The sequence below is a fragment of the Myiozetetes cayanensis genome, unplaced genomic scaffold (assembly GCF_022539395.1).
Source record: "Myiozetetes cayanensis isolate MyiCay16 unplaced genomic scaffold, myiCay2020 scf5-8, whole genome shotgun sequence".
Taxonomy (NCBI): domain Eukaryota; kingdom Metazoa; phylum Chordata; class Aves; order Passeriformes; family Tyrannidae; genus Myiozetetes; species Myiozetetes cayanensis.
The window spans coordinates 63,758,772-63,775,313 of record NW_026087742.1 but is presented as its reverse complement, the minus strand read 5'-3'; the positions used below and the strand labels follow the sequence as shown (position 1 = coordinate 63,775,313).

General features: G+C 36.7%; 1 protein-coding gene across 12 annotated transcripts in view; it reads right to left on the bottom strand.

The window, feature by feature from the left end:
- Nucleotides 1-6,312: 6,312 nt before the first annotated feature.
- Nucleotides 6,313-16,542, bottom strand: part of POSTN (periostin) — a 31,614-nt gene continuing 21,384 nt past the window's right edge. For 2 of the 12 annotated variants that reach the window (XM_050331624.1, XM_050331626.1), the window contains 6 exons: nucleotides 14,592-14,687; nucleotides 13,894-13,983; nucleotides 12,816-12,893; nucleotides 12,311-12,391; nucleotides 8,038-8,079; nucleotides 6,313-7,510 (listed from right to left, as the gene is read on the bottom strand). In XM_050331624.1, the coding sequence (XP_050187581.1) occupies nucleotides 7,473-7,510; nucleotides 8,038-8,079; nucleotides 12,311-12,391; nucleotides 12,816-12,893; nucleotides 13,894-13,983; nucleotides 14,592-14,687 (425 nt within the window). In that variant the 3' untranslated portion in view covers nucleotides 6,313-7,472. Of the gene's footprint in view, nucleotides 7,511-8,037; nucleotides 8,080-9,681; nucleotides 10,158-12,310; nucleotides 12,392-12,815; nucleotides 12,894-13,893; nucleotides 13,984-14,591; nucleotides 14,688-16,542 lie in introns of those variants that run through there. The other 10 variants (XM_050331628.1, XM_050331630.1, XM_050331623.1 and 7 more) reach the window with 7 other exon arrangements.

Genomic DNA, 16,542 nt, shown 5'->3' with positions numbered 1-16,542 from the left:
CCTCATTACCCTAGGATGGATCCCATCTGGTCCCATAGACTTGTGAGGATCCAGGTGGCTCAGTAAGTCACTAACTATTTCCTCCTGGAATACAAGGGGGCTATTTGGCTTCCTATCTCTGTCTACCAGCTCCAGAGGCCAGTTGCCTTGAGGGCCACCTGTCTTACTGGTAAAAACTGAGGCAAAGTAGGTGTTAAGTACCTCAGCCTTCTCCTCATCTCTATTAACTATGTTTCCCTCCGACTCCCTCAAAGAATGGAGGTTTTCTTTGCCCCTCCTTTTGTTATTAATGTATTTATAGAAGGACTTTTTGTTATCCCTAACAGAAGTGGCCAATTTAACTTCAAATTGCGCTTTTGTATCCCTGATTTTCTTTCTGCATGATCTAGTTGTCTTCCTGAATTCTTCGTAAGTAGCCAGCCCTCTCTTCCATAGTCAATAAACTCTCTTTTTATCCCTGATTTCCTTCAGAATCTCCCTGTTTAACCAGGCTGGTTGTCTTCCCCGCCGGCTTGCCTTTCGGCACACCGGTATGGCCTGTTCCTGTGCACTCAAAACTTCCTGTTTGAAGCACATCCATCCCTCCTGGACTCCCTTGTTTTCAAGGGTTGTTTCCCAGGGTATGCTCTGGACTAGACTTCTGAATAGGTCAAAATCTGCCCTCCGGAAGTCCAGCGTAGAGGTTTTATTGTTGTTTCTCCTTGAATCTCTGAGTATTGAAAATTCTATTATTTCATGGTCACTATTTCCTAGGCGGCCTTCAACCACTACATCTCCCACCAGCTCCTCTCTGTTTATAAACAGCAGGTCTAGCGGGACCTTATCCCTGGTAGGTTCATTTACCAGTTGATGAAGGAAATTGTCCTCTATACACTCCAGGAAATTCCTAAACTGCCTCTTCTCTGCAGTATTGAGCTCCCAGCAGATATCCGGCAGGTTAAAGTCACCCACAAGGACAAGGGCTGATGATTTTGAGACATCTGCCAGCTGCTTGTAGAATAATTCATCCTCTTCATCATCCTGGTAGGGCGGTCTGTAACAGACACCCATGATGATGTCAGTCTTGTTGGTCTTCCCCCTGATTTTGGTCCACAGGCACTCAACCTTATCGTTGCTGACCTCAAGTTCAACAGGGTCCAGAGACTCTCTAACATATAAAGCCACCCCTCCACCTCTCCTCCCCTGCCTGTTCTTCCTGAAGAGCTTATAGCCTTCCATAGCAGCACTCCAGACATGCGAGTCATCCCACCACGTTTCTGTGATGGCGACTACATCATAGCCTTCCTGCTGCACAATTGCCTCCAGCTCCTCTTGTTTGTTGCCCATACTGCGTGCATTAGTGTACATGCACTTCAGGTGGGCTGTTGATTTAATTCTTAACTCAGGCTTTCCAACCTTAGGCTGATCACTGGAGAGCCCGGTTTCAACCCCTTCCCCCTTCAAACCTAGTTGAAAGCCCTCCTAATCAGCCTCGCTAACTTATGGGCTACAGTCCTCTTCTTCTTCCTAGAAAGATGAATCCCATCTGATTTTAAGAGACTAGGTACCATGGAGTTTGCCCCATGGTCAAAGAAACCAAAATTTTGATGGTGGCACCAATTCTTTAGCCATCTGTTGAGGAGTTGGGCTTTTTTACTCCTCTCTTTATTTAACTCCTCATCCATCCCAGATAGTACAGGAACTGAGGCAAATATCACCTGTGCTCCTGTCCCCTGAACTGACCGACCCAGTGCTTTAAAGTCTTTTTTAATTATCTTGGCACTTCTTTGATTAATGTCCTCACTGCCAGCCTGGACTACCACCAGAGGATAATAGTCTGAGGGCTGAATTAACTCAGGAAGTCTCCTACTAATATCCCTCACCCTGGCCCCAGGAAGGCAGCATACTTCTCTCTGGGATGGGTCTGGGCGACATATAGGGCCCTCAGTTCCCCTCAAAAGGGAGTCACCGACTACAACTACCCTTCTTTTTTTTTTTATACCTGTGGTTGTAATCCGTCTTGTGGACAGGGCCGAACAAGGAGGCTCTCTAGAGGGATCATCTTGGCTGTCCTCTACCTGACTGTCTGGGTCCAGAGTCTCGTATCTATTCTTCAAGGGCACCCTGAGGGGTGATGGGGGTCTAGAAAGAATTCTTTTACCTCTCCCATTAGGGACCTGTTTTCATTTCCCCCCCATCAGATTGGTCTGCTCCATCTGCCTTATGGCAGGAGAGGCAGGGCTTCGCCGTCTCCTGTTGGACTTCCTTAGGGTTTAAAAGGGTTTGACTCCACCAGTCAATTTCCTTTCACTCTCCCTAATGCACCTTAATCTCTCTACCTCTTCCTTAAGTTCTGTTACCAGGCACAAAAAGTCACTCACCTGCTCGCATCGTACACAGCTACCTCCTACACCATCCTCCGGTACCAACATCAGGCTCAGACACTCAGCACACCCTGAGACCTGGGTGGCTGCATCCTTCTTCGAGGGGAGTGTCTGAGCAAACACTCTCCTAGTATTAACAGCAGTAACGGCTTTTGTTTTTCTGGAAACCATTGTTAGCTTTAAAAAGCACACTCACCTACGAGAAGTGGGAGCTGGTTGTGCCCTGCCTGCTTGAAATGCCTTGCAAATTGCTGTGCCACGCCCCTGTTTGTCTGCTCTTATATAGCCTCCCCTAGCACTTGCTAATGAGCTTGACCCACCCCTCACTCACCTGAATCGGTTCCGAGGAGGAGGCAAGCCTGGGCAAGTCTGGGCAAGCCTGGGCAGCAAATGGCCAAGCAGCTCTCCTGGAGGCTCTTATATAGCCTCCCCTAGCACTTGCTAATGAACGGTATATCCCTCAGCAAGTCTGCAGGTGACACAGACCTGAACAGTACAGGTGACACAGCAGAAGGAAGGGATGCTGTCCAGAAGGACCTGGACAAACTTGAAAAGTGGGACCATGAAAACCTCATGAGATTCAACAAATCCAAATGCAAGGGGGTGCACCTGGGTTGGTCATCGCAGATACAAGTAGTGACTGGGAGATGAACTCATTGAGAGCAGCCCTGCAGAGAAGAACTTGCGGCTTTGGTGGATGAAAAGTTTGACATGAGTTGTCAATGTACACTTGCCGTCCAGAAAGCCAGTCATATTGTGGGCTGCATCTAAAGAAACATTGCCAAGAAAATAAAATGCAGGGGTGCTAGGTGGTGAAAGAAGCTGAGGACAAAGTCCTGCGTAGTGTGAATGCACACTGCATGTGCCACTGGATCTAAATGCAAAAGTAAAATCTCCAGTTCTGTTTTTATTTAGCAGTATAGATATGAAAAATAAAATCATAAGTCAAGACATCTGAGCAGGCAAGAGATGCATCAGGTCAGAAAGTGAAGCAAGAATACAACCCAAAGGCATGAGGATGGGCAGTCTTTATGATTCAAAGTGTAAGTGCTGATGCCATTCCTCTGAGTTGCACAGTCTATTATAGAGGTTACTTTTGTTTAACAAGGAAGAAATCCACAAAGGAAAACTTAACGTCCATGGTATTTAACGTTAAAAAAGCAAGAAAAGAAGCATTTAAATATTGTATGACATTAGGAATAAATTAGCATGGCTATAAAGAAGACTGAAAAGCTCTCCTGAACAGAACTTAAATTCTACCTCTCAGTCAAACCCATGCTGGGCTCCTAATGATACAGTGTCATCCTGATCCTAATTACTTTTACCATGCAAAATTTTTCTCCTCTCCACATAGAATCTGTAGCTAATTTTCGTCTTTTGTGACAGCTGTTAAACACAAAACCCATGAATGTTTTAATTAGTGTTGGTAAAAAAGAAAAAAAATATATACTGAAGCAAACTTTTGTTAAATATATGTTAAAAATAGATTATTGGTATACTGAAAAAGAACCCTTGGCAAATATGACAAGCTTCCATTTTCCTGAAATGCTGTAAAAACATACATTTGGAGAAAGGGGACACAGAGGAGAAAAGGGAACCTTCAAAATTTTCACACTTGGGGTTTATGCAAAAGAGAAATGGAGAAAATTTTTCATTTAATTATTAAACATGAAGTCCTGTGCCACCATGAATGTCTAAAAGGCTTTCTACATCCCACACAGTTCAGTAATGCATCTTATGCTATCGCTGGGAATTCTGCAGCTCAGTACTCAAAAAATCAGGTCTTCTTTCATCTGAACTGTGCTTAGGCCTTGGTATCCCTATTCAGACCCTCCACCTGGGATTGGCATTTAGCAGTCCTGAGCTTCAGAAAGTAAAAGAATTAATCACAATACCCATTTATCTCTAGAGATGCTGCCTCCACCAATTATCTTACTAGAATACTTCGTGGTCAAAAAGTGAAATTCATTAGTTCAGTATTGCTATTCTAGATCTTTTGAGAGACGAAAAACATGAAAGGACATACTAGCTTTAGGTTGAAGATAGTCACTTGCATAGCACATTTTCATTTGTCAAAATGGTAACAATAAAACAAATCCTTCCTGACAGATTTCACATCGTCTTTATAAAGGAATCAAATTATTGATTTTATTTTACTGAGTAGTTTTTAATTTCTGCAAAAGAAATAAGAATCATGCATGCAAGAAATGTGGTTTGAAGACTTAAAACTCACTGAACATTATTCATCTGACCAAGACCTACTACAATGTAGGAGAAGACCCTGTCTGAGCTTGCCACCTTAGCACCCATTGTTATGCAATGAATATTTGGACAGTCTAGATTACAATTCTTCTACCCTGGAGCAGAATTTAGTCAACACAGATGATGGATTTTATTTTAAAATACATTATTGCTTCTTTCCAAAGAAATGGTGATGCACCTTGTTCCTCCTGAAGCAGCAATTCTGCTTGGCTCCTCCACTTGGCTAAGATGAGTACCTACAGCTGTGCGAGGGAAGCACATACAAGCTCTCACACAGTCTCTACCTTTTTAAGGCAGAAAGGCTCTGTATGGGTAAAACAATGAAAACAGGAAATTAAGGAGAGAAATTGAGGCAGAAGAAAGTTTGCTGGGCACAAGACTTGTGTTGTACACACAGTTTATATTAGGTAATAAAGGTTGAAGATGTCCCTGCCCATGGCAGGAGGTGGGAATGAGATGATCTTTAAGGTCTATTCCAACTCAAACCATTCTATGATTCTGTGATTTATTGTATATGCATTGGTCTGCACCTCAGCTTTATCTGAAAAACTCTTTGTGGAAACCTTTACTCATTAATCACAACCCTGGCAAAAAAATTTTTTACTTTACTTTATTTTTTTTACTTTTTTTTGTTAGTGTTTCCTTAGTTTTGTGATTGAATTATTTCAGTGACAATGAAAAAGAGTTTATTGTTGTGACAACTTCAAGATCGTTGTCCATCAACCCAGGGGTTGTTACTGTGATGGTATCCATTTGTGGACTGTCACTACAGGAAGCTGTTCTGTTCCAGCAGTCTGTGGATGAACCCTATAGCTTTGGGGTATGGACTTATTTGTAATTTCCTAGAACATTATGACTGGCTTTCTCTCACATGTATCAATGCAGATATAGCTCAATACCCTTTGTTCCTCCTTTCCTGTTATGTCATTGAGTATATGGCACAGGTTAAAATGAATGGAGATGAGAGCACTGTTGTTGTGAGTCTGAAAATCACAGACACTAAGGGCTTTGATAACAGAGAATACAGATGAAGAATTTATTGTATGGTGATATTTAAATGTGAAGATATTACCAATCCATTTTTTTCCCCATGTCCTACTCTTTTTTGAGGAGAGAACACAACCACGTTCATTTCCTAACAAAATTACTGTCCTTTCAAGTTTTACTTGACTGATAGGTCATGGTGGCACAGCAGTGAAGAAAGAAATTTAAAGCCAATGATTAAATGGCAATCAAACGCCTCAGGGAAAGGTGACAACTTCAGTTCACCTTCTAGATAGACCTAAAAGCTCTCATTCTCATGCAAAAGCTATCTAGCCCTCACCAGGGATAAAAACTTTCCTTCCACTAAAGCACTATGATGGTAGATACTGAGGGCACCTTAGTGACAGAGTCTGACAGCCCAGTAAGGCTACAAAACTTATCAGTCCAGTGCTCAAATAGCCATGCCATTATGGGAGCTGCGCTGGTGCTATGTCATTGTGGAATTAGGGAAGGTTTTTAATTGTTTAAGGAGAGTGATGCAGTCTAAGTGCATTAGCATGTGGTAAGTGAGAAAGTGAAGCATCAGTTTGCTTCTGTGAAAGCATATTTTCAAAATATAAATTACAATAAAAATCTAAGGAATATTTAGAATTTGCTTTACTGTTAAAAAATATTTACAAATGAAAGCAAGCAGAGTTCAGGCAAATTCTTTATTAAGGATTTGTTTCAAAACAGGAGTAGAAAAGCAAAATAGATAACACCTCTGAAACTTTGGTCTGCAAAATTAAGGAACTTTGAATGTTTTTTCCACTCCATGAATTTTGTCTTTTCTTAATAAAGGCAAACAAATTTTATGAGTACAAAACTAGAATTATAAAATTGACATAATTTACAGACAATTCCATATTAGCACCAGACATTAGCAAAACATGTTTTGATACTAAAGCTTTCAGACGTAGCCTTGTTTTTGTAAGACTTTTCCATGCTGAGTTAAGCGTTTGCATGCATTTTATTTATCCCTTTTATAATCTGTCTTAATAATCAAAATACACATTTAGGGAAAAGTGGAAAAACACTTAAGAATCTCGGTATATGTATAGGATTCCCTTAATGGGAAGGATTTTTCTTATAAATAAAGAAGTCAACATGGTCTGAAATACATAGCAAGAAGCTCATAGTGTTTGCTTTTCCTCCTTTTTTTTAAGAGCTTCCATTATCCTTGTTACTAGAAGGCAATGTAGGACAAAATAAAAGATACATTTAATACAAGGCATATTTGTTTGTTTAGAAAAGGTAATATTACTGGTGTCATTATGACTTTAAACACATGATGAATTTTGACTTATAAAAAGCATAAAATACTACTGAACCAAAAGTGCTATATTAACATCTCATATTCCCTTAGATTACTCTAAAAGTCACCTGAGGTGATTTTTTTCCTAGAAATTATCTAATTTCATTAAAATTTCTTATTTAGTGGAAATAATAATAATAAAAAAATACACTCTGTATTGTTCCCTGCTCTTTTGTAATCCAATCCTGCAAACACTTACTAGCCAGCATAACAAGGAATCCTGGTTCTACAGAAGTTGATGACCTTCAGCCATTCCAGGATTTAACCCTGCATAGTGCTTTCCACTAAGAGCAGTTAAAGCACCTCCAATGGAATACTCCCAGTGAGCACTTTGCTGGCAGTGAGTATCTGCATCTTCACATCTTTTTGTGGATTCATGGTTCAGTTTACATTATGTTATCAAAACAATGTCATTCTCTAATACTCTCATTTTAAAAAAAAGAGTTCCTCTTCTTCACAAAGACCATGTTGTTAATTTGTAATTCTGTGGATTCTATCTTGGAAAGCTTTTAGGAATAAGCTAGTCTTGTCCTCCGTCTTGCTCCCCCTGCAAAAAATGGAAAAAGAGACTTAGTTATTACCCATAATTATATATAATATTGTTAAACTATATACTGTATTTACTTGGGAAATAGATGTGAAGAGGAAAGATGAAACCTTGTGCTGAGCATTTCACTCTTGTTCTGGCTAGAAAATTAAAATGATTTCTCAGCTTCTTCATTAATCAAAATAACATAGAATCTGTGAGTTATAAATCCCATGGTGGGGAATTCTGGAGTGCCATTTTCCCAGTGGTAAGACTCAAGAGTTAGATCTCACTTTGATGGTTTTATTCTCATCTGAAACACAGTTTGACTAAAGCACATAATCTAAGTTTTTTCAGATATAAGGAAAAAAACCCTAGAAACCAAATAGTTAACAATACCAAGTATTGTTTGTTTTTTTTTTAAGGCAGAAATGCAACTCTTTCCTTTTGAACTCTGTATTCTTAAGAGTATTTTTTCCTCCCGACTTTTAAAAAAACTTGAGAATAATATACATGCTATAATGTTTACATATATGTTTTGCTTTTACCTTGTGTCCTTCTGCTTGGTTGTGCTTTCCGTACCGGTGCTTCTAGAAAACAGAAATATTGCAGTCAGAAGTTATTTGTTTGAGTTTGTGAATTAAACTCATAAATGTTGGAAACCCATCGCTGTCTTTCGAAGTTTGTTGTTTAAGGTTTTCAGTAAATTAAAAATTTTGTCCCATAGCATGTTGACTTGATCACCTGAAACATGAATGCTTATAAATACAATTCACACATTTCTGTCATGTGCACTCGTACATTACATCTTAGCAACATCCACACTGATCTTTTACAGATGGTCACATGATGTAGGCAGGTGCCAGGATGTTTTGCCTATGCTCTTCATTCAGCAAATGTCGTCTGACACTGTCAGTGAGGTACAAGCTCAGGTTAGTGCACAGCCCAGGACTCCGTTTCAGATTTTGGCAGCAGATGTCCAGGTCTGCTGTATAGACATTATTTGAGGGATTATTTATAAGTCATTTGCTTGAAACTCAACCATCACAAGACATTGGCCACATTTCCAGTTGTGTTTGGGGCTTGATTTGTAACTTTGTGAGTCCACAGTACGATTTAGAGATTCATTCATTTTCTCAGACTTCTGTTTTAAAAGGTAGAGCAGAGCAAGGACTATTGAATAGGTACCACCCTTATTAGCAGGTACATCCATTTTCCAAAACACTGACTCAGTGAAACTTTTTCTCATCAAACCTTGAGACATTTTTTTAAACCAGAAGTCTCCTCACTGGGAGGAAAAAACATTTGATAAACGTGAGAGATTATTCTTCTATTACTGTCACAAAAATGTTACTGAGGTATTTGTCCTCATTTAAAGCCATGAAGTATTGTACTTAACAAGCTGCAGTTGGTTGCCTTTTCATTCTGAGTTGTCTTTTCATCCTATGCATAAATTCATAGCCCTGAGATACAGGCTTGACCTCATTACAGCTAAGGATAAACACGGGGTATCTGCACCCCTGTGACAGGAAAAACTTCTAAGCTCTACACTGCCCTGGCAAGGACAGAATATGGTTCATCCATTATATGCTTTCCATACTTATGTTGTCTGCATATAATTTTGCTGTCAGATAAGCCCCATATTTGAAGATCACACCTGTCTTTCATTTTCAGGCAATAGTAAACTTTCCAGCATGCCTTATACTACTCAACACCGAAGCTATAAGACACTATGGTATACCTTCAGTATTTGGCACAGAATTAAAAATTAAAAAAGTAGAAACATATTTATTTAATTTCATTCTCCAAAAGTCATACTATTTTTTCCTATGAATTTAGTTCAAATACTGTCAGAATAACTTATTCTGCATTATTAAAATTAGAATTAGAAAAGGACATACATACAAATAGAAAAGAAACCCTAACGAAGTTACTTCTTAACTTTGAATAAAGATCCTTAAACTATGATTGTTAAACTTGAAGAACAAATTCCTGGTATAAAGCCAGGCTAAATTGTATATGGCTCCTTTTGGACCTTAACACCATTCATGCTCTTCAAACCCAGGAGCTTTCCTCAATTGCAAACAGGATTAAGGTAGAGAAATTCTGAGACCCTGTGAGACATTTACTCAGCCCAGAGGTTATATTCCCTCCACCCTACCCGCCCCTTCACAACACTGAGGAACCCTCACAGCAGCAGATCACATTAACACCGAGAAGAAATAACTCAAGTTAAAAGCAACTCACGTGGTCTTCTTCTGTGTGTGCTGCTTAAAGAAAATTAATTCTTATGGTGCATGTTCCTTCAAATGTTTTACTTAAGAGTTGTGGTTAGACATTTCCTCTTGTCTACTATGCTTGCCAAATCTTCTAGTTACTTTTAGCCACAAGATAAGCCTCAACATTTTTCACTGCAATGCCAGTGAAAGAATTCTGTTCCAAAACATTATAAAACTCTTCTTGCTAAAATACGGGCTTCAGACCTGGTAAATTTTGTGAATAAATACTGTAAAACCTCACCTGGAATGATCACTTTAGACAAAGCAGGTCTTAGTGATACTGGATTTTTAGACAAACTAACCTTCCAGATGAACTTCCTTGATTTCTCTCTCGATAATCTGTGGCTCTCCCTCAATTACTTTAGTAACCTTGGTGTACTCAGTTCCAGCTACAGTAAGCATCAAAAACAAATGAGTTAAATCTGGCAGAGCATTTTTCCAGATGCAAGGAGCCTTCAGTGTAAACAATGTCATTTTAGGGTGTAGGTGTTGCAGGCTACCATGCTATGAATGCCGTAAGGCATGTTACTCTAGGGCTGAGTCATTCATTGCAATCTTGGTTTAAAGTTTTGTTTCAGCAAAGACTGCTGATTATGATAAGCAGTGCTGGATATTTTATGAGTAGAATTAAAGCCCATATGAAATCATTCTTTTATTTAGACAGTAATAATACATTTGTTTGTGACTGTACTGAAATTTAAACAATTAATAATTTTTCAGTAAAAAATAGGTAATTTTATCTAGCCAAGAGGGCCATAAAGCATTATCACCATTATCACCGACAACCCTGAAGCAGCATGTGTATCTGCTTTTATTGGCTAAACACATGGTAAGGTATTATCATGGCAGCCAAGGGTAACTGACTAGATAAATCATGGAAGAGATAGAGAAAAATCAAATTAAAGCAAGAGACAAATTTGCCCATTTGGTCCATTCTGTAAAGCAGGATGCTTATGCAAACTAACATATAATAGCAAGGAAAAATAGCAAGAATTCAAGAGACAATATTGTCTTTTCCTAATTTCCTAGGGAGAAACTATCTCTTTTCCATACACCTGTAGGGTCACAGAAAGATGTATCTCTACAGATTACATCTATTTAATTGTATACCACTGCAACTGATGATGACTGTAATACAGTTGTAATTGTTAGATTCTGTCATCAGACCTGTTAATTTTGAACAGTTCCACAGATAAAGTTTGATCCTGCTTCATTGTTGCCTGGTTTACACCAATAGAACATAGTGCAGTATATGGAGGAATTTTCTTGCTGCAATTTTTCATTTCCAACTTTTATTTTAAGCATTCAGTCCTGAAATAGGCATCATCAGAAAGCAAATCTTTTCACATAGCTGCGACGCTTTAGATAGGGTAAGATGAAAAACTCTATTGAAGCTTTTATTTCTCTCCAATGATTATAGGCAAATCCTGGCTTAGATCTATAAAACTAAGATTTAGGTGTTTAAAACAGAACAAGGAATTACAGTCACCAGGATTCATAGACATATCTTGTCTTTTTTCTAAGGCTAACTCTGTTATCAATTAACATGGTTTTGTTTGGTGGAAAGCTGTTCAGTTGTTCATCATGAAATTTTTTATTTAACTGAAGTTTAAGTCACATTCACAGCATGGTGCTTCTGAAGGACTACAAGATTTAGGTCAGTGAACATATAGCTGGCTGTAAGCTATTTTACTGGTATACAACTTTGTAACTTAATAAAAAGTGAACATAAAATGAAGTGGATTCAGTTAATTTATGTCAAGAAAAACATCCATTTTTGAGCTTCTGATTCAGGTTTATACTAACATTTACAAAAAATCGCATCACTTGAATTCTTTTTTTTTTATTCCCCATTGCTATTATAGATAGTTCTTCTAATCTACATTAGGCAGAGAATATTCAAAATTCATAGATAAAGATTAATTTCATAAGCAGAAGTTCTTTTACCAGTTTTCTACAGCTACTGGTTATATATTGCCAGAACTGTTAGAGTTAAGAGAGCAAGAAGGAAAGGAAACCATTCCTTGGAATGCTATATTTGAAGAGAATTAAAGTTAATGTCTGGATATCCATCACCTGTAAGCACTGAAAGAAGGATGCTAAGCATGCCTTTAATTATTAACTTGAGGGCAATGAACATTCATTTTTAAAGAACTGATAAGTAAAATGAATTTGGCCTGTTACAATGCTTTCCAGTTCATAAATGTTTTACACAGATTAAAATTTGTTGAGGAAAAAAAAAAAAGTGGAATAAATCTTCATTGCTCCCCTGAGTTTTAATTAGGTAACTTTTTAAAGACTGGAAAAACCCAGATAATTTTTTTCCAAGAGCAATACCATTAAAAAAATTATTAATTGAAGTTTGGTACTTATTTCCATTTCCCAGATATTTGGTACTTAATATATAGTATTCTATTTTTTCTCCCATTAAAATTACACCTTGACTAGGTCAGTCTTTAAAATGTTGAGATCAACATAACCAAGAGCTGTTTCAGTTATCATTACCTGTTGCAAAAAGGTTAGTTATAATACACTGAATTACCTCCCTGCAGAAGTCTTTTGATTTCTTCATCTTCCAGTAAATGACCATCACCTTCAATAAATTTTGTCACCTTGGTAACCTCTGATAGGATATAGGTTATGGCAAAAAAATTGATTTACAGAAAACATTTGACAATCTTACCAAGACCATATTACTGAATTAATCCTATCATAGCACTGTGCTGAATTACAAAATTCATTTGTTATGACATCAGATTCCACATAAACACTGAAAACAACATATTTTATGATAAACATAACATCCTATTTATTAGACCCAGGAAGCCTCAGTTATGGAGCTGTCTGAAATGTGAAGATCAGGGACTTAAACTAAAATGTTACATTTGGACATTTCTGAGGTTGTGAGGTTAATCTCTGGGTAAGATTTTGCAGTATATGAGCATCATTTCTTAACACATGGAATATTAATTCATTAATTACTTAAGCTATATATATCATAAATATATATATATATTAAAGAAAGGAAAGAAAACAAGAATACTAACCTTCTTCAAGAAACTTCTTTAACTTCTCTTCGTTGTCTGAACCACCTGCAGTAATTCTGGTATATTTTATTTCAGGACCTGGAAAAAGATTTGTAAGATAGTGGCTTTAATCAGATGTAACAGGATTGCCCTTTACGTTTTTATTTCCTAATTAATACATATGGTGGTTCCATGGTTAACATGATTAACATCTGCTTATATGAGAACTTTATCTTTCACCATTTTCCAAATTAAGACTTTCAACTAAGTCAATATGTTGCTATAACAATGTCTTTTCCTTACAAGTGCTCTGGCAGACAGAATTTTAATTACAGTGTTCAAACTAATATATAACCAGGGGGATCAAAAACTGTCAACAGAGAATTATATATATCTTGTTCTATGCTTAAATATGCCTCACTCCATCTATCAATTTCTAGTATTCTTAAAGAAATATCTCTGTAGTAGGTCAAATAGAACTGAGCTTGTTTATAGACTTTGAGAGTTACTGTATGAGAAAATCAAGGGATGCAGGTGCACACTAATTTTATCTTACATTAGCTGAATAAAAATGTTTAACTTGTTGATGTCAGATCAAGTTCCCATCTTACAGAGAAACAGAGAATATATTTTTCTAAAATGACTGTCAAAAGAGTCTGGGATGACATGTAAAAGTAGGTATCTACACAATGAACATCTACCTTTGGCCAAACAAAACCTGCCTGGACATATAGAACCTAAAAGTTTAGAAAAAAAATAAAAGACTTCCTTCTAAAACAAGTCTTGCAATAAAAGCCATCTCATTCTGAAATGGTAGTGAGAAGCTTGCAAGAGCAGACACTTAGCAAATATATGGAAATAAAAATTAAATAAAGACAAGTTTTTATAGTTTTGCATTCTGTTAAAATATTGTAGTTTCTGTACATCTGTGTGTAGGGCACACAGCCAGATTTTCAGCCATACACAGACAGCAGGAAGCATTAGGGAAAATACATCTGTCCAGGAAATGCTGTTTAGGCATTAGGAGAGAACTTAAAATGTGTTACTTTTGTATGTAATATTGAACTTTGCTAAGAATTAATAGCTCAGCATAATTTACCTTGAATAATTCTTTCTTCTGTTACTTTTTTCTCTGTCACTTCCACAGGTCGTCCATCTATGATTTTGGTGTATGTTTTAATAATTGGTTCTACAAGGATTTTAAAATTTAAGACAATAATCAAATGATGAACTTTCCAGGGCTCTTTTTGAAATGTGAAAACTGATTGAAGCACACAAGGAAATACCACAGCATACTTTATGAAAAATAAAATATATTCAGAGGAGACCAGAAAGTAATTTTTCTTGAAACTTAGGATGGCCACATGTCTTTTTTCCTTAAACCATTCTAGATGTGAATGTCTCAATAACCCTAGCAAAGCAGAAAGCAAAGTTTACCTCTCTGTCTGATAAAATTGCCTTTCTATCACAGAATCACGAACTACATATTTGATTGCAGGACAATAACCAGCAAATAATTATTAGTCAAGACAGATGTTGCATGCAGAGTATTTCTAACACTGTCTTGACTGTAGCTATGGAACACAGCTAGGCAAAAAAAGCCCAATTTTTTAAAAACATGAGAAGTAACAATTAAATGATGCAATAAAATTACAGTACTTCACGAAGGTGTTATTAAAAACAGAACACCTGTCTAACATGTCACATGTGTCACCTAGATAATGTAGAAATTGATGGGAAATAGTTAATATTTCAAATTTTAACTCATACAAATTGAGTTGCTGAAAGCATACCAACCTCCATGAATCACTTTAGTTATTGTCTCCCCTTCCCTGACTATTTTGAACTCAGGTTCCCCTTCAATTAATTTAGTTATCTGTGTGATAGATGGGTCTGTGACATAGAAAGAAAACAACATGTTACAAATAGTCATAAAATATTTATAGTATCTCATGGGAATGAGATGAAGCTTGCATTTTCTCCTCCTATCCTAAATAAACCAGGTTATTGTAACAGGGGGTTTAAATTTGAGAAGTAATTTGTGGCAATACTGTACAATCTTGTGCTTCCTCACATGCAATCTTAAATTTAGATTCTGTTGCATATTTAGTACTTGCCTTTTTTTTTGTTTAGTTTAGTGTATCTGATATTTTTAACATTTGTTGACAAGTCTCAGGCAAAAAACCAGATCCTCAGCAGCAAAACAGGAGTCTTTTTTCTACATATATTTGCAAGAAGGATATTTTGCCATTTTGCTGGAATCTTAAAGAGATTGGTGCACTAGTGATCAGCATGCAAATTATACATTGGAAATGTTTGTGAAGTTGTTTCTACTAATGGTATAAATATCTAAGAGGAAACTAGGCCTTTTAATCAGTATTCATTGAAGCTTCTTTTTGCTTTTTTTGCAAAGTTTTTTTGCTTTGAGAATTTTTATGTGGTTTTTTTTTTCTTTGTTTTTAAGCTACCTAGACTTGGACAGTGGTCACTCAACTAAAAAAAACCAAAACCACAAAACCAAAACACAAACTTCTGAGATCAGCTGGAATGGCTGTAAGGTTATTTATCAGCATTAATGGCTATCATTAGCATGGGTGAGGTCATCTTGATTTCAACTGCCAAGACAATACTCTTAATCTTGTGCATTTCCTGTAGATCACACTGATCCAAATGTATCTCTGTCTGACAGGCTGAAACAGAAGATAGTAAATAAATTCGGAACATACCATTGATGCAGTCAATTAACAGTAATAATATGGTTCTTCTGTAGTGAGTGTTATGGAAACTCCTTCTACTAAAGAAGCTGCTGTAACATAAACTTCCTTTATTCCCTGCTCAGAGTTAGAAACTTAGCACAGTCCACCTCTTTTATATTCCTTAAATATCTCTCAGATATCTTTATATGATTTTATGTACAAGTCGATGTTGCATTGAATTTTTTAAATAATTACTGATCGAGATTTAACAACAGCTTTTACATATGTTTGCCAGATGTAAATTGTTGAAAATGGTCAATTCAAGCTAACTAGTATCCCTCAATAGTAACCAAAGTATACCTTTTTTTTTTTCTTTTGTAGCAACAGCACATAGTTGGATAAATTCAAATTTAGGGAAAAATAATTAATTTATTTACTGCAGATGAGAAAATATGATGGGATCATAAAGATTCCCAGTTTTTATAGACCTCTATTCACCTACTCTGGTTTCTAAATAGCTGAATAAGCCATTGCTTCTTTTATTTTCTAACACATCTGGATGAAAAACATTCATAAATATTTTAAAGAAACATTCTTAAAGATTCAGTCTCATGCTTCTGTTTTAAACTCAGAGGCATTTTTTGCATGTTGAGACTCCATTAAATACCAATATACATTGATACAAGTGATATAAATTAATTATAAATATAAATTACATCATGTCAAAGGTATATTTATTAATCTTTACAAATATTTTTTTATTTTTATATTTCTAAATTACTGTATCTTCTCATGTGATTGATACAGCAGATATATGCAAACCAAAAGGTGAAGCTATAGCTTTTTATATTGTCTAATCCAGGAACAATCCTTTGAATTCAATCTATTGGTTTCAATCAGATTTAACTCTTTACATCTCTTTAATCTTTTGTATCCCATACATGCCTATGTATGGACAATGGAAGCACAACACACTGACAGGAAAAAGGAGACATCACCCTCTAAACTTAGTGGGGAGAGATGTCACTTTTTAAATGGAAATCTCCTTTCCA